The 24,442-nt window shown below is 41.4% G+C and overlaps 1 protein-coding gene across 1 annotated transcript in view; it reads right to left on the reverse strand.

Moving 5' to 3' along the window:
* The window catches only part of SH3GL2 (SH3 domain containing GRB2 like 2, endophilin A1), a 115,231-nt gene extending 100,278 nt beyond the window's left edge, over positions 1 to 14,953 (reverse strand). Inside the window, exon 1 of the mRNA XM_075280280.1 lies at positions 14,739 to 14,953. Within this exon, the coding sequence (XP_075136381.1) occupies positions 14,739 to 14,783 (45 nt within the window). The 5' untranslated portion in view covers positions 14,784 to 14,953. The remainder of the gene's footprint in view (positions 1 to 14,738) is intronic.
* Between the last annotated feature and the right edge of the window lie 9,489 nt (positions 14,954 to 24,442).

A 24,442-nucleotide genomic window follows, 5' to 3' on the forward strand; every position in this document is an offset into this window, starting at 1 on the left:
AGGCTACCTTGAAGTCTTTACCAGAGCCCTCTGTGACACCACATGGTATTAGCCGAAGCAGGGCCAAGATTATCACTGCAGAAGCAAAAGAAAAAGATAGGTGGAACTGCAAACTAAAGTCAGACCAGTAAACTACAGTAACGCAGAGACAAGCCGGGAGAGAACAGAAAATACAAATCAGAATAAGGAATTTACATGTCCAAGCTAAGGTTGAGTCCAAGAACTCACAGTAAAAGCCAAATCAGTAAGTGGATATCCAATACATGAGCCAAAGTCAGTCACTAAGAATACAGCAAACAGACAGATACGCACAGCTAATAACTATTGATTCATGGCAGGCACCTGGGAGCCCTAATGAAAAATGTGAAATGCCCTGCCAGTAATCATGACTGGAGGATGGGACAAAACTCAGATTGGCTCAAAATTTAAGAGCCGAACTAGCTGCAGAGCCAAAGAAAGCTTCACATGTCGGCCTGGAAACCTTAAAGTGGAAGTAGTGGGCAGTGCTGCAGTGAGGAAAATACATACTGAGAATCCTAACAGCATTCAAATATATATATATATATATATATATATATATATATATATATATATATATATATACACACACACACACAGTACAGACCATCAAGCTCATCAAGAGAATGAAAGCAAAAGGTGGCTGTTTTGAAGAACCTAGAATATAGGACACATTTTCAGTTGTTTCACACTTTTTTTGTTAAGTATATAATTGCACATGTGTTAATTCATAGATTTGATGCCTTCAGTGTGAATCTACCATTTTCATAGTCATGAAAATACAGAAAAGTCTCTGAATGAGAAGATGTGTCCAAACTTTTGGTCTGTACTGTATATATACTGCAGTATCTTTAAGTTTCATGAAGCAAAGTAAAGAAGCATCCTTGCATCTATTAGGAAACATATCTTTCATCTCCCTGGGGTATAGCTGCAACTGCCAGCATATTTATGATTACAAAATGACTTAAGGAAAGAACTATGCATCACTACGCCTTGTATCACTAAGCCTAAGGATGATTTCTATTAATGGCATAGTTCCCTAATTGATATTACTATCTTACAGATCACTTCAACTTAAAGAGAACATCAAATGTTTAAAAAGAACTGGCCAAATATAATATAAAAAAATAAATAAAAAACAATTCCACAATCTCCTTGTTGGTTTTTAATCGCAAGAGGGAGTCTGTCACCAGGACTCGGCCTTGTAGATTAGGATCTGCTGAAATAAACTGTGTTTTTCCCTTGTGAATCGGCAGATTTGTTATGGAGAAATAGCTGTTTTTATTAATATGGAAATAACCTCTTTGGTGCATCATAGGTGTAGCTGTTGCTCCAAAGAGTAAGTGGCAACCATTAAGGGTGCATTCACACGGAGTAAAATGGAGTGTAAGGGTGCATTCACACTGAGTAAACGCTAGCTTATTTTGTAGAGTAAAATTACACTTGTAAATGTTGCTATCCCATTGACTTCAATGACATTTTACAGGCGTATTTTTACAGGCGTATTTTTTACAGGCGTATTTTTACACTTGTAAATAAATATCATTGAAGTCAATGGGATAGCAAAATTTACAAGTGTAATTTTACTCTACAAAATAAGCTAGCGTTTACTCAGTGTGAATGCACCCTAATTTGGAGCGTTTACGGAGCGTTTACGTAAACGCTCCGTATACGCTCCGTAAACGCTCCAAATTACACTCCATTTTACTCCGTGTGAATGCACCCTTAGGGTGCATTCACACTGAGTAAACGCTAGCTTATTTTGTAGAGTAAAATTACACTTGTAAATTTTGCTATCCCATTGACTTCAATGATATTTTTTTACAAGTGTAAAAATACGCCAGTAAAAAATACGCCAGTAAAAAATACGCCTGTAAAAATACGCTTGTAAAATATCATTGAAGTCAATGGGATAGCAAAATTTACAAGTGTAATTTTACTCTACAAAATAAGCTAGCGTTTACTCAGTGTGAATGCACCCTTAGGGTGCATTCACACTGAGTAAACGCTAGCTTATTCTGAACGTAAAACACGTTCAGAATAAGCGGCGTCTAAAGCAGCTCCATTCATTTCTATGGGAGCGGGGATACGAGCGCTCCCCATAGAAATGAATGGGCTGCTTCTTTCACTCCGTGCAGTCCCATTGAAGTGAATGGGGAGTGCCGGCGTGTACGCTCCAGCATGAGCAGAGCTTGCCTTTTACGCCGGCACTCCCCGTTCACTTCAATGGGACTGCACGGAGTGAAAGAAGCAGCCCATTCATTTCTATGGGGAGCGCTCGTATCCCCGCTCCCATAGAAATGAATGGAGCTGCTTTAGACGCCGCTTATTCTGAACGTGTTTTACGTTCAGAATAAGCTAGCGTTTACTCAGTGTGAATTCACCCTTAGGGTGCATTCACACTGAGTAAACGCTAGCTTATTTTGTAGAGTAAAATTACACTTGTAAATTTTGCTATCCCATTGACTTCAATGACATTTTACAGGCGTATTTTTACAGGCGTATTTTTTACAGGCGTATTTTTTACTGGCGTATTTTTACACTTGTAAAAAAATATCATTGAAGTCAATGGGATAGCAAAATTTACAAATGTAATTTTACTCTACAAAATAAGCTAGCGTTTACTCAGTGTGAATGCACCCTTAGGGTGCATTCAGACTACGTAACGCCGGGCGTGTATGAGAGCCGTACACGCCGGCATTACGGCAGACTGCCGAACACTTCCCATTCACTTCAATGGGAGCGCTCGTAAACGCCGCTGTTACGAGCGCTCCCATTGAAGTGAATGGGAAGTGTTCGGCAGTCTGCCGTAATGCCGGCGTGTACGGCTCTCATACACGCCCGGCGTTACGTAGTCTGAATGCACCCTTAAAGGTATTTTCTGGGCTTACAAAAATACAAACTTTTCAGCTTTCCTTTAAAATCCCCACTACCCAACTTCTTTGCGGCCACTGATCCTCCATTGCTCTGCATTCAGACTGTTCAAGGGATTTTAATGAGAAAAGCTTTTCCCTATATTTCTTGTATGGGCCATTTATATATTTATACAGGTTTATCATATCTTCCCTTAAACACCTCTTCTCCAGACTAAACAGTTTAAAATCCTTTAGTCTCTCCTAATAGCTGATGTCCTCTATGCCCCTTATCAGTTTTGTGGCTCTCCGTTGTTTTGTCTTTTTAACTCTGGGAAATCCTTTTCATGAACTTGTGCCAAAAACTGAACTGCGTAATCCAGATGGGGCTGCACCAATGACTTATAAAGTGTTAAAATTACATCCCTGTCCCGTGAGTCCATACCCCTTTAAGTACATGGCAATATACTGCTGGCCTGATTGACATTGCATGCTATCATTCAATCTACGATCTGCAAAAGTATACCCAGTTCCATCTCCACCAGTGACTGGTCAACTCAATATACACTCTTTTCTTCCACAAAATGATTGCAATCACAAATTCTTTGGTATTATTATCTTCATTTAATTTGTCTTCAATGGAAAACCACAAAAAGAATTGTAAAAAGCCAAATTGGATATAATTCCACAGCAAACATAAAAAAGGGGTGGACAAAAGTATTGGCACTGTTTGAAAAATCATATGATGCTTCTCTAATTTGTGTAATTAACAGCACCTGTTACTTAACTGAGGCACCTAACAGGTGGTGGCAATAACTAAATCACACTTTCAGCCAGTTGAAATGGATTAAAGTTGACTCAACCTCTGTCCTGTGTCCTTATGTGTACCACATTGAGCATGGAGAAAAGAAAGAAGACCAAAGAACTGTCTGAGGACTATAGAAGCAAAATTGTGAGGAAGCATGAGCAATCTCAAGGCTACAAGTCCATCTCCAAAGACCTGAATGTTCCTGTGTCTACCGTGCACAGTGTCATCAAGAAGTTTAAAGCCCATAGCACTGTGGCTAACCTCCCTAGATGTGGACGGAAAAGAAAAATTGACGAGACATTTCAACGCAAGATTGTGCGGATGGTGGATAAAGAACCTCGACTAACATCCAAACAAGTTCAAGCTGCCCTGCAGTCCTAGGGTACAACAGTGCCAACCCGTACTATCCGTCGGCATCTGAATGAAAAGGGACTGTATGGTAGATACCCAGGAAGACCCCATTTCTTACCCAGAGACATAAAAAAGCCAGGCTGGAGTTTGCCAAAACTTACCTGAGAAAGCCAAAAACGTTTTGGAAGAATGTTCTCTGGTCAGATGAGACAAAAGTAGAGCTTTTTGGGAAAAGGCATCAACATAGAGTTTACAGGGAAAAAAAAGAGGCCTTCAAAGAAAAGAACACGGTCCCTACAGTCAAACATGGCGGAGGTTCCCTGATGTTTTGGGGTTGCTTTGCTGCCTCTGGCACTGGACTGCTTGACCGTGTGCATGGCATTATGAAGTCTGAAGACTACCAACAAATTTTGCAGCATAATTTAGGACCCAGTGTGAGAAAGCTGGGTCTCCCTCAGAGGTCATGGGTCTTCCAACAGGACAATGACCCAAAACACACTTCAAAAAGCACTATAAAATGGTTTGAGAGAAAGCACTGGAGACTTCTAAAGTGGCCAGCAATGAGACAAGACCTGAATCCCATAGAACACCTGTGGAGAGATCTCAAAATGGCAGTTTGGAGAAGGCACCCTTCAAATCTCAGGGACCTGGAGCAGTTTGCCAAAGAGGAATGGTCTAAAATTCCAGCAGAGCATTGTAAGAAACTCATTGATGGTTACCGGAAGCGGTTGTTCACAGTTATTGTGTCTAAAGGTTGTGCTACCAAGTATTAGGCTGAGGGTGCCAATACTTTTGTCCAGCCCATTTTTGGAGTTTTGTGTAAAATGTTCAATGATTTTACTTTTTTTTCATTCTCTTTTGTGTTTTTTTCATTGCAAGCAAAATAAATGAAGATATTAATACCAAAGAGTTTGTGCTTGCAATCATTTTCTGGAAGAAAAAGAGTATTATCTGACAGAATTGCAGGGGTGCCAATACATTTGGCCAACACTGTATACACATAGCAAAACTATTGTGGATGTGCCCTTTGATTTGGTAAAGACCAGATACATACAGGCCACCCAATCTATTTTAAGTTCTATGGAGATCTCAGTGGATGCCATAAATTTTGAAGTCTAAGCGATAAACATGTTTTCAGAAATTTAGCCAAGAGAATTTAGACATGCTTAGAGAAAATGCAAGAGACTTCTATCCTTGGGTTGTTACAGGTGATGAAACAGGGGTCCACTACCATGATCCTGAGAGCAAACAAGAATCTATGCAATGGAAGCAAAAGGAGTCACCAACTCCAAAGAAGTTGTAGCAGTCAGTTCGAATGGTCATGGAAAGAGTTTTTCGGATACAGAAGGTGTTTTATTGCTAGAATTCATGTCACAAGACAAAAATTAGCGTAGACACCTAGGCTTCAGCAATGAAGGTATTACATGAGGCGATCAAAGAGAAATGCTCTGAAAAGTTCTAGGCAGGTGTGTTACTGCTTCATGGTAATGCTCCAGCTCACAAGTCTTCGTGGAGCTTAACCATCCACCTTAAAGTTCAGACCTGGTTTCCAGTGATAACTTTCTCTTTCATAACCTGAACAATTTACTGGATGGGCAACGAATTCCTGATAAGGCAGTCAAAGAAACGTATAAATTTTACTTTTTACATAGGTCTCAAATAGATGAAACTAAAATATAACTTTTATTCACCACAATATAAAAACACACAACGGACGAAAACAAAAACAAAAATACACATATGAGATTCCAACTAGACCAAGTTATTCTAATCTTGAATTTTGCAACAGGTTGTGTTTACAGCCAACCACTAAGGGGAATAATTAAAAGGGAATAATAGAGAAAAAAAATTAATTCATCTATCAGTCTCAAAAAACTGACACTGACAAGGACTAAAAGTGTCTCATATTAAAGCTGCCTTTATACAGAGACATATCTCCAGATTCTCTCCTATAAAAATAGAGGATTTAAGATGGCAACTGAAAAAAAAAAAGAGAGACCTAGGTGTTAAAAATTGTCTTAGTCTATCCCTATAAATGAATTGTAGGGTAGCTCTCCTTAGCATCTTCTATTGAAGCTGCCCTTATACAGAGACAGAACTCCAGATCCTCTCCTATAGATATAGTGGGTTTGAGATAGCGACTAGTAAAAGACCTAGGTGCTAAAGATTACCTTATCCCATCCCTATAAATGAATTGTAGGATAGCTCACCTGTCACTAAGGGTTAACTTATATAAATGTTCCAAGGAATTAAAGGCACTATATAAAATAGTCCACATAACAAATATTTCCCTGTCATTACCTATTACTGTTATAAATAATCTCAGCCTATAATAGGGGATCCATGTGGAGCTATGATCAGAAAATTTGATTGTTCCACTAACCAAAGCCACAATAAAGGACAAACTCCCCCAAAATTTGATAGACAGTAGATGACAGATTTTCACACCGAATATTCTCATTGAGGGTGTAATCCCAGAAAGTGGGAACATCCAGATATGGTAGTTTGAGTGTGGATTGGGGGTTTGTGTGTCCTTGGGGGTCTCATCGTTTTTGTTTGGGACGTGTGGGTATGGGTGGGCATGAGGTGGGCGGGTGATGGGGAGCTTAAAGGTCTTTGGGTGGTGGGTAAGCGACTTACTGAAAGTACAAGTGCACATCTTCAAGGCCCTGGAAAATGCATCACCAGCTATACTTCCTTATACTTTATACCTCCTGAGTAGGGTTGAGCCAATCTTGAGATTTCAGGACCGTTTTTAAAATCCAATTTCTGATCATTTTCCATTTGAACCCAATCCCGATCCTAATTCCGATCCCAAAAAAGTCAATGGGATTTTTTTAATAATTGAAGATCGTATTTTAAAAACGATCCTTTTCACTACACAGCATGCAGTCTAAAAATTGAACGCTTTAATTGTTAGACTCCACGCTGTGCAGTGGTTGTAAAAAAAATCCTCTGGCTACTTAGTCCCCCCTGATGTCCACTTACCTGCACAGAAGCGCTACCGCTGGTCCGCTCCCCGCTGTTCTCACTCCTCTTCTCGCCTAGCTGCCCCCGCCTTCCAGGTTAGTGTTACAGACCTAGGAAAAAGGGGCTTGTGGCTTAGGAGAGTGTGGGCGGGTACAGGGCAGGGAGATGTGAGTGCATCAAGAAGGCGAGAAAAGCGAGAACAGCGGGGACCGGACCAGCGATCTGTGCAGGTGTTAGCTACTAGAGATGTTAGCTAGTCTCCCATTAGAATGAATGGACGCAGCCGGCGCGCAGGGGGGTTAAGCGGCCGGAAGCCGGCACAGGCTGTGTGCCAGCTGCATCCATTCATTCCAATGGGACCTAGCTAACATTGTTAGGTTTTCCCACAATGCTTGGCCAGTAGCAAAGCATTGTGGGAAATAACCTCCGATCTTGATCCCGCCTAAAAAGATCACCGATCGGAATCCCATCTTTTCTGATCCCGATCGCTCAACTCTACTCCTGAAGGTGACCCTCATCATGTATGTGAAGGGTGAGAAATGTTGACGTGGGGATTTTGAAGTTGTCAAATCTAAGGGGTTCTGTGAGATCGAGCCAGATATTACATTGGCTGTGATTAGACACCCAGAGAGCGATATTTATTGCTAGTCGGGTGTCACTTTCACAGTTAAAAGATATGATCGGTTCCGGTGGTCCATCAATGACTCTAACACGGAAATATTGGTGGTCTTGACACACGCTTTATAATAGCAGATTAGACCTATAGGAATACCCTGTTTAAGGTCACACTCATGTTTTGGGACCTATGACGAACGTACTTATTTGGTGTCTGTTCAGACCAAGATAGCATTTAGCATGTCATTGTCATTTTAATGTATCTAAACAAAGTTATATTTTAATTTTGTATTCCACACCCTAGCAGTGATTTGAATTATTTTTAAGCATCTTAAAGGGGTTATCTGAGTTTTGAAAAACAACTGAAAAGCAGCCTTGGTGATCCAGCACTGGCTCTCTGACTACCCTTCCAGTCTCTGCTTAGATGTAGATGACAAGTGACTGCTGAAGCCAGTCAATGGCTATAGTAGCCATGCGGCCTATTATTGGTATTTTGGTTCAGTGAAATATTGAAAAATATGTGAAATATGATGTGTGGCTCCATGCTGTCGGAACATTATAGATCAAAAGATCCCATAGAGGTAAATACATCACATAATGCACTTGGCCAAAGCCAGGAGGTGGATTTTAAAGGAGTGAGAAATATAGAAGTCTTATACGTCTCCTAATTTATGAATCCACTTCTGGCTGTGGTAAAAAAAAAAAAAAAAAATCAGCAAAAACTGTCAAAAAAAAACCCTGTGACACCAGCGTAAAGTGACTAATGCATTCATTGGAAACAATTGTTATGTCATAAATACAAGCATTTACTAAAACAGACAAGTCAAGAGTGGTGACAGGTCCATATTAAGCGATCTTAGTTTATAAGAAAAGAGCATTATATATAGCAATTGTAGTGTCCGTAAAGTGGGCCGCACACACTTTGATATATCCACTGAAAAATGCATGGCAAAATTGAGATGCTATCTACTAAAATATGCTCATCTTTTTAATCCCCTAAATATAATCCACAAAATTTTAAGAATAACAACACAGGCTGGTCCCTCTGAGGCCACACACAATGCTATATTGGGCCTATAGCTGAATGTTACAGGAATTTTAAGTGGGCTGTGATGGAAAGTATAAATCATTGGTCATAAAAGATAAGTATATTCTGTATATTACAGGATTTAACTGTATATAAAATTACCTCTACAACCCTAAACAAACATCAATATATAATTTCAGCCCTAGGAACTGTAATGCTAAATCAATCAATAGAGAGCTCAACAAAAACTCTCCGAGATGAAGGGTCACATTGGAAAGCATGTGAGTTTTACACAGATTCATGTCACCTGTACCCTATATAAATAAGCTGTGAATTGTAAATATGCTTTCTGGCTCATTACAGTAGATCAATCACATTGTTCCAGGAAGTAAAATGTGCTATTTGTAAATATGTACATTAATCCTTCGTATTGCTCACTTCTTATACAGTACTACTGTACAACAGTAAAAGAGGATCTGGCACTGGGGCACAACATGATGTGGGTATAACATCCTAGACATTGTAATAGGTACATTTACAAACCCCTTAGCAACACACATACTATTACGTCATGTTTTTGCTAAGGTAGTATGTGCCTGTTAACCCTTTAGATGCCTCGGTCAACCGAGGAATCTAAATGGCTGCAGAGCATTGGATCTGCCATATTGGTCCAGATCGCTGCAAACCCACTCCACCTTCCCCAGAACCTTCATTGGGCTATTGAAGGCCCCCCGGCCTGTCATTGCTGAGGTTCTATTAGACATTATCAGAGTGTTGAAGAAATGAATTGATTTCACAATATACCATATATAGATAATACATATATTAGTATTGCAGTATATTGTATGAGTGATCATATCTCCTAGGGTTCAAGTCTCCTGGGAGGTCTAAAAATAAAATTTTTTAAAAGGTAGAAAAAAATGTGTGCATATATATATATATATATATATATATATATATATATATATATATATATATTATTACACATAAAATAAACAAATCAAATTAGCATAAACAAATTATGTACGCACACATCTGAAAATGTCTGAACTATAAAAATATAAATTGACTTTTTTTTGTAATTCCCCAAAATTGAATAGTGATCAAAACTGCATATAATACCCAAAACATTAATAATAACTACAGTTTTCCCCAACTCAAATCACATTGCACATGGAAGTATAAAAAAAAAGTTTTGATTTTTTCTATAGTATTAAACATATCATAAACTATGTAAATTGGGTATCACTGTGATTGTAATAACCCACAGACTACTGGCAATGTTTTATTGCATGGTGAATGTCATAAAATTGACACATTTGACAAAATTGCATTTTTCACAGTTCCACCCCATTCTAAATTTTATTCTAGTTCACAGTATAGTGTATGGAATATTAGTATATGGAAAAATACTATGAAGTTTGATTTCTCCTATAAAAAAAATAAACCTTTATATGACTCTGAAAAGTTAAAATAAAATGAAGGCACTTGGAAAGCGGAGAGAAAAAAGCAAATCAGAAAATCGATTTGGCTAAAGTGGTTAAAATAGTCTAAAACCAAAACTTTCTTAGTTGTTCATAGAAACCAATCACAGCGCAGTTTTGATTTTGCATTCCGCTCCTGTATAATGAAGGCCACATTGTGATAGGTTGTTGTGGGCAACAAAGACAATTTTGGTTTTAAACCATTTTAATAAATGGATACACCTACACCACACTGGCGCAGACATAATGTTTGAACAAAAGGAATACTGTATTATGTAACCTATCAGAACACTCAAGATATCGTGGACTAGATGAATAGGATCCAGAGGTTATAGTTACTACCAGGTTCCTATTCCTAAGTGGGCCTTACAAACAACAACAAAACCCCCCCAAGAGTACTAGACATGTGGAAGTACAATATAACAAGGCATACATACAATATAGTACACTATTTACATACATAATATATAACATCACATATAAATCCTGTTCAAGGCAATATTTTCACCCCTGGGCAGAATAGCTGGAACCTACAACTTTGTTTAGAACTACACTTCTCAAAGTGTAGTATGAAGTGAGGTTCACTGCCACAAGGAAGGAAGTCTATGGCTAAGGCCCCACTGATTGGAAACGCAGCGTTTTGGAGCATTGCAGAAACGCAGAGGAAAAAAACGCCGCTTTTTAAAGTACCAGTATAGTGAATGTAATTTTGTTTAATCCTAGCCCCACACTGCGGAAAAAACTGGTGTGAAAAAGCTGCATTTTTCAAAAACGTTCACGATGTTGACGTTCGCGACGCTGTTTTTCCCTCCATAGATTTCTATGGGGAGTGTGAAAACCACAGCAAAAATGCAGCATGATAAATGTGTTGCGGAAACTCAGCAGAAACGCCGCGAAAAAGCATCAAAATCCGCAGACAAAAACTCCCCGTTTTGCTGGTTGAGTCTAAGGCCCCACGGGCCGGAACTGCCACGCTGAAGTGCTGTGGGAACAACCGCGGCGTGAACGCATTGTGGTTCTTCCCACAGCACTTTGAACAAAAAGTTCACAGAGTTTTCCTCCGCAGACTTTCTGTTACAATTATATCTATGGGAAAGCCGCCGGCGTTTCCATAGATATAATTCACATGCTGCGATTTTCAAAGCCGCAACGGTTTTGGAAATCGCAGCGTGTCCGGGCTGCGATTTTTTCCGCAAAGTGGGCATGGGATTCGCATGAATCCCATCCACTTTGCAAGTACTGTAAAATGCCACAAGTTTTCCTGCAGCATTTTTGCTGCAGCCAAATCGCGGCGTTTCCGGCCTGTGGGGCCCCGGCCTAAAAAGCAGAGGACCATAATACCTTAGGATTTTCAACATAGCCTTTCAATTACCTTTATTGCACATGAGAAACTTGAGCAAAAACAGGATGAAAAACAGAAAACTCATATGAATTTCTGCAGCACAAAACTGAAAAACGCAATGAAAAATGCATGTACATGCGCCTTTTTTCCTTGACAGAAAACGCAGCATTTTCTCTGCATTTTTTTGTGCTGCATTTTTTTGCTGCGTTTCCGACCATTGGGCCTTAGCCTAAAGCAAAAACTGCACTGATAATGCCAGTCTTGCATTATCAATGCACATTTTGTGGCTACGAGGGACAGACTTGCAGTAACATCATGGTGAAATAACCATGTGTACACACATCGTATTTTGGAAAATCAGTTTAGTGTAAGTCTTTAAACAAGAAATGAACAGCAGAAGAGGTAAGAGCACAGTTTGAGAGCTCTTCAGAACCCCCCCCCCCTCCTCCAGTATCATCTGTGCTTCTGCCAGTGTGGGAGGACTGGAAATGTGGAAAGTGTGGCTGCCGGTGGGATAGTGTGGTTTGGAAGAGAATGCTGCTCCCTGTGAAGAGACTGAATGGTTCTGCCAGTGTAAGAGTGGTGGATTAAATGTTTATGCTGCTTCCAATGGGGAAGAAGTGGAAAGGAAGCTACCATTAGTGAATGGGATGTTAGTAAACATACTGTGGCAGCTGTCCTTGCTGTTGATGGAGGAGCCAGCGGGGAATAGTAGCCATTGTCGACGTGATTGGCTTCAAAATGACCCTGACTATTCTAGCCTGACTAGTTTTATTAGATAGTAAGTTTAGGCCCGGGTCACATCTGTGCATGGGTTTCCGTTTGAGAAGTCCTGTTTGGGGGTCCCAAACGAAACCTAATCCCCATAAAAAAGCAGTTACCTAAGGAAACCCACAGACCCCATAAACTATAATGGAGACCGTATGGTTTCCACACGAAAAATGCAAAGAGAAAAGTGCTGATTATAGGACTTATCTCTCTGCATTTCTCATGCAGAGAGGGGAACGGAATGGGCCGAACACAGATCTGAACCAGGCTTTATACGCATATTTAATACACTTTTTAATACTCTTTTTGCCGCTAGCGGTTTGTTCCCACTCGTGGAAAAAAGAAGAAAGCTGCTCTTTCCTGAGGCGGACGCCGCGTAGGAAATCGCCGTGCCGCGTCAAGACAATTCCTCTGGACTAGGCTCATTCATTTGTGCCTACTCCAGAGCAGGAAGCCGCGACTGTTGGAAGCCGCGACAGTTGCGGCTAGACGAAGCAGGCGCAATTTGGTCCTGATTCTGACATGCTTCCCACATCAAAATCAGGACCAAATTACGCAGTCACTAGCCTGTGTGAACTAGGCCTTGGGGAGGTACATTGTGCTCAACTGTAGTGTTTTTTGGCACTATGGGGAAAGTATGTTGTGCTGCACTGTGTTCCTGCTAGGTGTATTATGTTGCGCTGCATAGTGATGTCCGGCTGATGCAGCGGGATAATACGAGCACTGAATGCTGGTATTTGGCATTGCATGATAGCATTTGTCTCCTAGCGAGATCCCAACATCACCACTGATTGGCTTTAGAGTCACAAGTAGAAAAAGTCTCTGAAGCCCGGGTCTAGAAATGTACAAACTTCTGTATGCTAAAACATATGCTGGAACATTGGCAGGCCAATCCTATATATTCAACTTACTTATACTGTACAAGAAATTACCTACACAAATATGTTAAAAGGTAATATGAAACAAGTAGTAAATTATTCAATTTCAAAGAGTTCAGCCAATGCCTTAAGCTTGCGTTATTCACACCACAGTTAATAAAGCATATTTTAGCAGTGTTTTTTTTCACTTCTCTGGGTTGCTAGGAGAGACAGTTTTCTATTTTTGTCACCAAAAGATTCATCCACACAGAGACAGGCTTTGTAATGTCAAATGTAATTAACATGTTAAATACAATAGAGGGGGAAAGGTTACTGGCTCAATTTCAGCACCTCAAGATGCAAAGGAAATCCTTCCTATATATATATTAATGACATCTGGTGGAAAAAGAAAACATAACAGCAAGATTTTGTCTTTTTTCTGCAGATGAGCACCCAGCTACCCAATCCAGCAACCTGTTTAATAATGCAGTTGTTATCAGATAGCTCTGCATGAAGTCTTGGCAAACGGAAAGGCGCTGAGGAGGTCACCTCTGTAGGTGCATCCCATAGGCGAGCAATGAGTGACTGCAGACCCACTGCAGCTTCCAATGTATATTGTAAATCGTCTACCAACAGCAATCCAACATCACGGCTTTACAGCCTCTAGTAATCCTCTGGTGCAGGTCTACTTACTATCTAATCTCCAGTCTCTCAGCATTGGTGATAGAGCATACAACATAGCTGAAGCCATGGTGGCCAAATCTATAGCTCATACTGTAGTATATGGATAGCATTGCATCTATAAACGTTGTTTACCAAATATCACCATTGGTATAGTAAAATAGTGCAGCTATTCATTTTGGTATGTACTAAGATGTTCATAGGAATTCCTTCCAGTATAATGAACCAATCTCATTAGACAACAAGTGTTGCATCATATTACACCATGAGGAGTCATAACCTAGTAAGCACAGGACTACAACTCAGCCATAGCCCATATTAACATCAGAATCATCACCATATTAGAAATACTGCCAGTATCTGTCATATGAATATATTTGAATAATACAAGAAAACTTGAATAATGAGCTGATAAATAAAATCTATCATAGATACAGTGACATTATATCTGGGATGGCGGTTACTCCAAAAACACATCATGGATCCCATTGGACTGATGATGGATCACTACAGATAATGAACCAATGTGGGAATATGGTACAACAACACCTCCATAAGGACAGAGAGCAGAGAATAGACACCCCAGGGATTCCCTTATGGAAAAGAAGGATATATTTACTGTCCTGCTCATCTACTACCAAGGCTGCAAAAAAAATCATAGCAGATATACAATGCATATAATGGGAGTGATCTATAACAACAAGCTATTGATGATCCTATGCTAAAAATAGCCTAGTAATATCCGATGCCTTTTAACCCTTTCCTTTCTGCAGTAATGCATGGGGATTGTTAACATTACATAATGCAATGCAATCTGAATGCTACATCTACACATATATGCACAGTATCAAGTGGATCCAGGAGGGGAGATCAGATGACATTCAGCACACAGTGAATGACAAGCAGCACCACCCCCAGCCCAGGCATGGAGATCTGGGGAAGAAGCCTCATCTGCCAGCCCTTACCTGAGTGGCTTTGTGGAACTGCTTCTTCAGCCCCGCTACAGACATGGTGGAGGATGAGAAGACAGGATGCTGGGCTGCAGTGCTCTCTGATCACTGAAGAGGATAATGGCTATGGCTGCTCTGCAGGATTGCAGGGGAATTCTAGTCTCCAGCCGTCGCTTCGCTGTAATCCTATGATGCTGTTATCAGATGCATGCCTTAATGCAGGGACACCCTGACGTCACAGCCCACTAGCCCCGCCCTCTTAAGGGGCAAGTGCTCATTTCCTGCACTGCCCGCTGACAGTCTGTCCGTCCTGTAGTGGCGTCCAGCTGCAGTGTGGAAATGTATAAGAATATGGTCCAGTGAGGGAATATGGCTGTATAATATTGTAATATGACTAGAGAGCAGACAATACACACCCCAGAGATAGGAATGTATAAGAATATGGCCCAGTGAGGGAATATGGCTGTATAATAACATAATATGACTAGAGAGCAGGCAATATATACCCCAGAGATAGGAATGTATAAGAATATGGCCCAGTGAGGTAATATGGCTGTATAATATTATAATATGCCTAGAGAGCAGACAATACAAACCCCAGAGATAGGAATGTATAAGAATATGGCCCAGTGAGGGAATATGGCTCTATATGCCTAGAGAGAAGACAATGTATACCTCAGAGATAGGAATGTATAAGAATATGGCCCAGTGAGGGAATATGGCTGTATAATATTATAATATGCCTAGAGAGCAGACAATACAAACCCCAGAGATAGGAATGTATAAGAATATGGCCCAGTGAGGTAATATGGCTCTATATGCCTAGAGAGCAGACAATATATACCTCAGAGATAGGAATGTATAAGAATATGGCCCAGTGAGGGAATATGGCTGTATAATAACATAATATGACTAGAGAGCAGACAATATATACCCCAGAGATAGGAATGTATAAGAATATGGCCCAGTGAGGGAATATGGCTGTATAATATTGTAATATGACTAGAGAACAGACAATACACACCCCAGAAATAGGAATGTATAAGAATATGGCCCAGTGAGGGAATATGGCTCTATATGCCTAGAGAGAAGACAATGTATACCTCAGAGATAGGAATGTATAAGAATATGGCCCAGTGAGGGAATATGGCTGTATAATATTATAATATGACTAGAGAGCAGACAATACAAACCCCAGAGATAGGAATGTAAAAGAATATGGTCCAGTGAGGGAATATGGCTCTATAATATTATAATATGACTAGAGAGCAGACAATACATACCTCAGGAATATGAATGTACAAGAATATGGCCAGACGAAAACAACAATACACCTCAGGGATAGTAATGTATCTATTGTTCTGCTCCAGGGATAAACAATGTATATAATGAGACTAGAATGTAACAATGCCACTGTAAAATAGCCTGATGATTTCCTATGGAGTTAACTCTTTCCTTTCTGCAGTAATCCATGTACATAATGCAATGCGATCTGAACACTATATCTACATGCTGGGGGCTGCTATCCAGTCTGGAGGAATCGTCATTGATCTTCCAAGGGCTCCCCAATGCCTGAAGTACCAAGGCCAACAGAGCTGCAGGACAAGATCAGGAGAGAGGGCAGGGATTGCATTACCCCCTTTCTGGAAGCAGAGATGAGAGCTTCTGACCCCCCACACCAACTAGTGCTATCAAGAGGCCACCCCACAAATCCTGATCTCCCACCCACCTTAATCCCTCCCCCTTCATCCTCATGTCAAAATCCAGGGGGGTCCCACAGCGCCCCATCAGCTGCACCGTTGGCTCTCACAGCAGCAGCAGTTTAGTGACAGCAGCTCCAGCTGCCGCTTCACACACCTCTCTCCCTGCTCTCCTCACCACTCCCCCTCCCATCACAGCTGCTGGCTCACAGTTAGTAAGGCATAGCCAGAAAGTCTCCCCTCCCCCCTTCTTCCTACATCTCCAGCAGGTCAGGGCTCCCCTTCTTCTGCGGCTGCTACACTTACTGGCAGGCTATGAGATGGATCTTATGTTTGGCAATCCTCCTGGGGTCCCTTCTATATACACAAATAAAGGAGGAGGTTGTCCAATTAGACTGTCCCACGGAAGCAGTTCATACAGTTAAGTTACATAATGTCATCCTCCCCAGGTGCTTGGTGTTGTCATGCACACAAGCATCGTCATGGCCATAAGTTATCCCATACAGTAAATATTGGTCCTGTAGTGCTAATAGGAGCAGTCATGTCCCAGAACTCTAAGCAAGCATGGACATTATCCCACATCTTGCCATCATCATATGAGGTCAAGCACACAGCCACTATTCCCATCGCTAGTACAGACCAACAATTAGAATAGAGAAGATTGTCAGGCCACTGGACACAAACCACCACAGACACAGACCTGAAGATTGAAAGGTCGCTGCTGTCTCAGGAAGGGTGCCCCTATACAGCTCTAACTCCAGGGTTGTCCAGCCGCCTCCATTGGTGGCAGGGAATATGATTATACTATTCACAGATTGAAAAGTTTGTGGTATATCTCTGCATAGAGGGACACAACTGTTAACATAAACATGGGTTTGTGCATGCATGGTCTCTGGTGTCACTGGAGCTATTAACAATTGATAGAGAGACAATTTGTCAAATCGAAGGATAAAAATCCCATGACAATCGGATGATGACTTTGAACTGCTGCTGGACGCCAGGGTTGTGGTTGAACCCCAGATGAGCAGATTCTGCAAAATCTTCCTGGAAAATGTCTGGCGCCAGGCAAAATACAATGAAATAAGGCAGCCAGCCAGCAGGAAGGGTTAGAGCAGTACATTTGGAACTTTATAACTAAAGTTTTTGTGTTTCTATGGATTTCATCTAGTAGTGCATATATAGGATGCATTATATTCATTGTATTCTATATTTTGACTGCTATGTGTCTGTAGATAGGTAATATAAGTATAGCAAGTATTATACATTGTATATTTTTAGAGTAAAATATACAGAGATGTATACAGTGTTGGCCAAAAGTATTGGTACCCCTGCAATTCTGTCAGATAATACTCATTTTCTGGAAGAAAATGATTGCAAGCACAAATTCTTTGGTATTATTATCTTCATTTAATTTGTTTTCAATGGAAAACCACAAAAAGAATTGTCAAAAAGCCAAATTGGATATAATGCCACACCAAACATAAAAAGGGGGTGGACAAAAGTATTGGCACTGTTTGAAAAATCATGTGATGCTTCTGTAATTTGTGTAATTAACAGCACCTATTACTTACCTGAGGTATCTAACAGGTGGTGGCAATAACTAAATCACACTTGCAGCCAGTTGAAATGGATTAAAGTTGACTCAACCTCTGTCCTGTGCTCTTGTGTGTACCACATTGAGCATAGATAAAATAAAGAAGACCAAAGAACTGTCTGAGGACTTGAGAAGCAAAATTGTGAGGAAGCATGAGCAATCTCAAGGCTACAAGTCCATCTCCAAAGATCTGAATATTCCTGTGTCTACCGTGCGCAGTGTCATCAAGAAGTTTAAAGCCCATGGCACTGTGGCTAACCTCCCTAGATGTGGATGGAAAAGAAAAATTGACGAGAGATTTTAAGGCAAGATTGTGCGTATGGTGGATAAAGAACCTCGACTAACATCCAAACAAGTTCAAGCTGCCCTGCAGTCCGAGGGTACAACAATGTCAACCCGTACTATCCGACGGCATCTGAATGAAAAGGGACTGTATGGTAGGATACCCAGGACGACCTCACTTCTTACCCAGAGACATAAAAAAGCCAGGTTGGAGTTTGCCTGAGAAAGTCAAAAAAGTTTTGGAAGAATGTTCTCTGGTCAGATGAGATAAAAGTAGAGCTTTTTGGGAGAGGCATCAACATAGAGTTTACAGGAAAAAAAAGAGGCCTTCAAAGAAAAGAACACGATCCCTACAGTCAAACATGGCGGAGGTTCCTTAATTTTTTTTGGTTGTTTTGCTGCCTCTGGCACTTGACTGCTTGACTGTGTGCATGGTATTATGAAGTCTGAAGACTACCAACACATTTTGCAGTATAATGTAGGGCCCAGCGTGAGAAAAATGGGTCTCCCTTAGAGGTCATGAGTCTTTCAGCAGGACAATGACCCAAAACACACTTCAAAAAGCACTAGAAAATGGTTTAAGACAAAGCACTGGAGACTTCTAAAGTGGCGAGCAATGAGTCCAGACCTGAATCCCATAGAACACCTGTGGAGAGATCTCAAAATGGCAGTTTGGAGAAGGCACCCTTCACATCTCAGGGACCTGGAGCAGTTTGCCAAAGAAGAATAGTCTAAGATTCCAGCAGAGCATTGTAAGAAAATCATTGATGGTTACCGGAAGTGGTTGTTCGCAGTTATTTTGTCTAAAGGTTGTGCTATCAAGTATTAGGCTGAGGGTGCCAATACTTTTGTGCGGCCCATTTTTGGAGTTTTGTGTAAAATGATGAATGATTTGACTTTTTTTTTTCATTCTCTTTTGTGTTTTTTCATTGCAAGCAAAATAAATGAAGATATTAATACCAAAGAGTTTGTGCTTGCAATCATTTTCTGCGATATGAGCCCCAAATATCCCTGAATAACCTTTAAAACGGCTATTCAGGCATATGTGGGGCTCCTACGGCATAATTTTGCTGATAGAGCCCCTTTAACAAATCAACCTGACATACTGTCAAAAGTGGAGGTTGGTGGACATCTGGGTAATAGTGGCCATAACATAATAAGTTTTCTTGTACACATTAAGAAGATGTTCAGTAGAGGGGGTACAAAAACACTAAACTTCAGGAAGGCCAATTGTAACCAGCCGAGAGAGGAGCTTAGCAGCATAGACTAAGACAATGTCCCCAAAGCGACAGAAACACAAACTAAATGGGAAATCTTCAAAAACATTCTAAATAGGAGCACTAAAAAACATATACCCTATGGGAATAAGCAGGTCAGAAATCATAGAAAACCAATATGGCTAACTAAAACGGTAAGGAGTGAAATGAGGGATAAAAAGGAAGCATTTAAAGTACTAAAACAAGAGAGTAGCGACACAGCATTAAAAAACTATAAAGAGAAAAATAAATTGTGCAAAAGACAAATAAAGTAGGCGAAGATTGAGGCTGAGAGAAAAATTGCCAAAGAAAGTAAAAATAATCCAAAATTATTCTTCAATTACATAAATAATGAGAGAATAAAAACTGACTATGTGGGCACTCTCAAAAATAATCTGGGTGTAATGGTGGAGGAGGATGAGGAAAAAGCACAAGTATTAAATGCCTTCTTCTCTACAGTGTTTACACAAGAAAATCCATTGGCCAGCAACATGATTAGGGGTAATGTTACCTCTCAATTAAATGTCACCTGCTAAAAACCAGAAAGAAGTGTGACGCCGCCTGCAAAACACTAAGGGGGAGTTCACACGGAGTAACATGCCGCATGATGTGGCACGTATACGGCGTGTGAGACTTTGAGTGCCGTATACGCTCCCATTGATTTCAATGGGAGCCGGGATCGTATACACCACGTTATTTTGTGGCCGTGATCAATGGGAGCGTATACGGCCCGCAAAGTCTCACACGCCGTATACGTGCCACATCACGTGGTACGTTACTCCGTGTGAACTTACCCTAAAATAGAGAAATCGCCCGGTCCAGATGGAATATACCCCTCAGTTCTGAGGGAATTAAGCATGGTCATGGTAGACCCTTGTATCTAATATTTAAGGATTCAGTAATGACTGGGTCAGTTCCACAGGATTGGCGAATAGCAAATGTGGTGCCAATTTTTAAAAAGGGGTGTAAAAGTGAACCTGGAAACTATAGGCCAGTACGTTTGACTTCTGTGGTGGGTAAGATATTTGAAGGCTTTCTAAGAGATGCTATCCTTGAGTATCTCAATGTAAATAATCTTATAAATGCAAATCACCATGGGTTTATGAGAAATCGGTCCTGTCAGATTAATCTGATCAGCTTCTATGAGGAGGTCAGTTCAAGACTGGACATGGGTAATGTAGTAGACGTGATATATCTGGACATGGGTGATGCAGTAGACGTGGTGTACCTGGACTTCTCAAAGGCTTTTGATACTGTACCACATAAAAGGTTGGTATGCAAAATGAGAATATTGGGCCTGGAGGAAAACATATGCATTTGGGTTAGCAACTGACTCACTGATAGGAAACAGAGGGTTCTTGTTAATGGTAAATATTCAGACTGGGCCACAGTCACCAGTGGGGTGCCGCAAGGGTCAGTATTAGGTCCTCTCTTGTTTAATATCTTTATTAATGACCTGGTAGAGGGTTTACAAAGCAGGGGGTCCATATTTGCAGATGATACTAAACTTTGTAGGGTAATCAATAATGAGGAGGATAGTAGAATATTACAAGGGGATCTAAGGAAACTGGAAGCATGGGCGGAGACTTGGCAAATTAAGTTTAATGTTGACGAATGTAAGGTAATGCACTTTGGTCGACGTAATAAAATTGTATGATTATGTACTTAATAGTAAATTACTGGGTAAGGCTGCCAATGAAAAAGACTTAGGGATTTTGGTGAACAGCAAGCTTACCTTTAGTGACCAGTGCCAGGCAGCTGCTGCCAAGGGAAATAAAATTATGGGATGCATCAAAAGAGGTCTAGATTCTCATGACAAGGACATAGTTATTCCTCTATAAAAATCACTGGTACGGCCACACTTAGAATATTGTCCGCAATTTTGGGCCCCGATATACAAGAAAGACATAAGTGAGCTAGAAAAAGTGCAAAGGCGGGCAATCAAAATGATTAGGGGAATGGGTGGACTGGAGTACAACGATAGATTGACAAACTTGGGGTTATTCAGTTTAGAGAAAAGACGTCTACGGGGAGATCTAATAACAATGTACAAATACATGAAGGGACAATACAAAGAACTTTCTAAGGATATTTTTACTCCTAGGCCAGTGTCAGTGACAAGAGGACATCCACTACGACTGGAGGAGAGAAAGTTTCACCAGCAACATAGAAGGAGATTCTTCACAGTAAGAACAGCGAGGCTCTGGAACTCTCTGCCCCAGGAAGTGGTGATGGTGGATTCATTAAACAAGTTCAAAGAGGGCCTGGTGCTTTTCTTGAAAATAAAAATATTACAGGTAATGTACTCTAGATTTTAAGGACACATTGATCCAAGGTTTTTATACTGACTGCCAGATTTGGAGTCGGGAAGGAATTTTTTCCCCTAAAATGGGGCAATTGGCATGAGCCTCATGGTTTTTTTTTTGCCTTCCCCTGGATCCAGTGGCGTAACTACCGTGGTAGCAGCAGTAGCGGCTGCCACAGGGCCCGGGCCATTAGGGGGCCCGGTGACAGCCGCTACCGCTGCGGTTTTTTTCAATAGGCAGTTACGGGCCCTATTCATTTGCCGATCCTGGCTGGGCCGGGATCGGTAAGTGACACTGCGGGCCCCACAAAGGCTATCATTATACTCGGGGGTCTTTGCAGACAGTATAATGACCGGCGGATTGGGAGAGGTAAGGGAACATAACAAACAGTGTTACTTACCTCTCCGCGATCCTGCCAGACCTCCGTCCTACTGTTGTCTGACGTCTCTGACGTCACATGAACCCGGCATGCTTCCCGGGTCATTAACGAAGGACGCGAGCACAGGAGGACAGCACAGCACAGGAGCCGGGGAACAGGTAAGAAGCAACAGTGGTTTGTTTTTTTTAATGTTTTTATTCCCCGGGTCTCCGATTATTATACTCTGGGGTCTGAAAAGACCCCAGAGTATAATGATTGTTTATGGGTGTCCACAGAGGGACATATTACTGTGTGCAGGGGCCACTATTGGGGTTAATAGTGTGTGCAGGGGCCACTATTGGGGTTAATAGTGTGTGCAGGGGCCACTATTGGGGTTAATACTGTGTGCAAGGGTCACTATTGGGGTTAATACTGTGTGCAAGGGCCACTATTGGGGTTAATACTGTGTACAGGGGCCACTATTGGGGTTAATACTGTGTGCAAGGGACACTATTGGGGTTAATACTGTGTGCAAGGGACACTATTGGGGTTAATACTGTGTGCAAGGGACACTATTGGGGTTAATACTGTGTGCAAGGGACACTATTGGGGTTAATACTGTGTGCAGGGGCCACTATTGGGGTTAATACTGTGTGCAAGGGACACTGTTGGGGTTAATACTGTGTGCAGGCGACACTGTTGGGGTTAATACTGTGTGCAGGGGACACTGTTGGGGTTAATACTGTGTGCAGGGGACACTGTTGGGGTTAATACTGTGTGCAGGGGACACTGTTGGGGTTAATACTGTGTGCAGGGGACACTGTTGGGGTTAATACTGTGTGCAGGGGACACTGTTGGGGTTAATACTGTGTGCAGGGGACACTGTTGGGGTTAATACTGTGTGCAGGGGTCACTGTTGGGGTTAATACTGTGTGCAGGGGACACTGTTGGGGTTAATACTGTGTGCAGGGGACACTGTTGGGGTTAATAGTGTGTGCAGGGGACACTGTTGGGGTTAATAGTGTGTGCAGGGGACACTGTTGGGGTTAATAGTGTGTGCAGGGGCAAGTAAGGGACATAATAGAGTGCGGAGGAGGGGGTCGGTCGAGGTCTTCGGCGTCAGTTGGGATGGGGGGGGGCCATGTCAAAAGTTCGCCACGGGGCCCCGCCATTCCTAGTTACGCCACTGCCTGGATCAACACTGTAGAGGATTGTAGGGTTATAGGTTGGACTTGATGGACTGATGTCTTCATCCAACCTCATCTACTATGTAACTGTATATACGGTAGCATGTGCGTATGTGTTCATTGTGGGGGGTGTACATAGGGACATAGGTATGTATGGATAACCTGACGTGTGTGTGTGCCCTGTCCTAGATCAGGTAGCTTGCTCAATCAACAATAGATATATGAAGCAATGTTGTGGCATTCAGGCTCGTAAATCCGACTCACACATGGACCAAGTTTCATGGATTAAAGGGGCTCTATCATTGGGAAAAATCATTTTTAGATAAGCACATCCTTGCATTGCCTTTAGTAAGGCTATTTCACACATACCTTTTGTATGTAAATTGCCTCAGTAGATTTTGAATAAGTCTGTTTTTATTCATATGTTAATGAGCTTTCACCATGCATCGGAAGTGTCTCTGTGCACTGTCTGCTCTATGTGTATGTATAGTAGAGGCTGCGGTGCTGATGACTCATCACTGCTGTACATACACATAGAGCAGACATTGATCACAGACACTTCACTTCACTGCACGGTGGAAGTACCACACCATGTATATAATTTTTAAAAGCTTTGTTAGCGTTATTAATGGGTTAAAAGTGCACCCATATATTTTTAGCAGTGTTTTGAGTGATTTCTAGGTATCTGTGGTATGTTCTGCATTTGTTTACATGTGTACCTTCCTACTATGCAACTTCATTCAGGGTCACAGCAGGCTCTACCTGCTGAGAAGGCTGAGGGCCTTTGGAGTCCACGGGGCACTTTTTTGGGCCTTTTTCAATTCTGTGGTAGCATCAGCCATCTTCTTCAGAGTGGCCTGCTGGGGAAGTAGCCTACCAGCCAGGGACAGAAATAGACATGACAGGATGATTAGAAGGTCCAGCTCTGTCCTGGGGAGCCCCCTGGAACCAGTACAGGTAGTGGGTGACAGAAGAATACTGTCCATGGTGAGCTCTATGCTGGAGAACAACTCCCATCCCATGTAAGAGACCCTGA

Source organism: Leptodactylus fuscus, chromosome 1, assembly GCF_031893055.1.
Source record: "Leptodactylus fuscus isolate aLepFus1 chromosome 1, aLepFus1.hap2, whole genome shotgun sequence".
NCBI classification, from domain to species: domain Eukaryota; kingdom Metazoa; phylum Chordata; class Amphibia; order Anura; family Leptodactylidae; genus Leptodactylus; species Leptodactylus fuscus.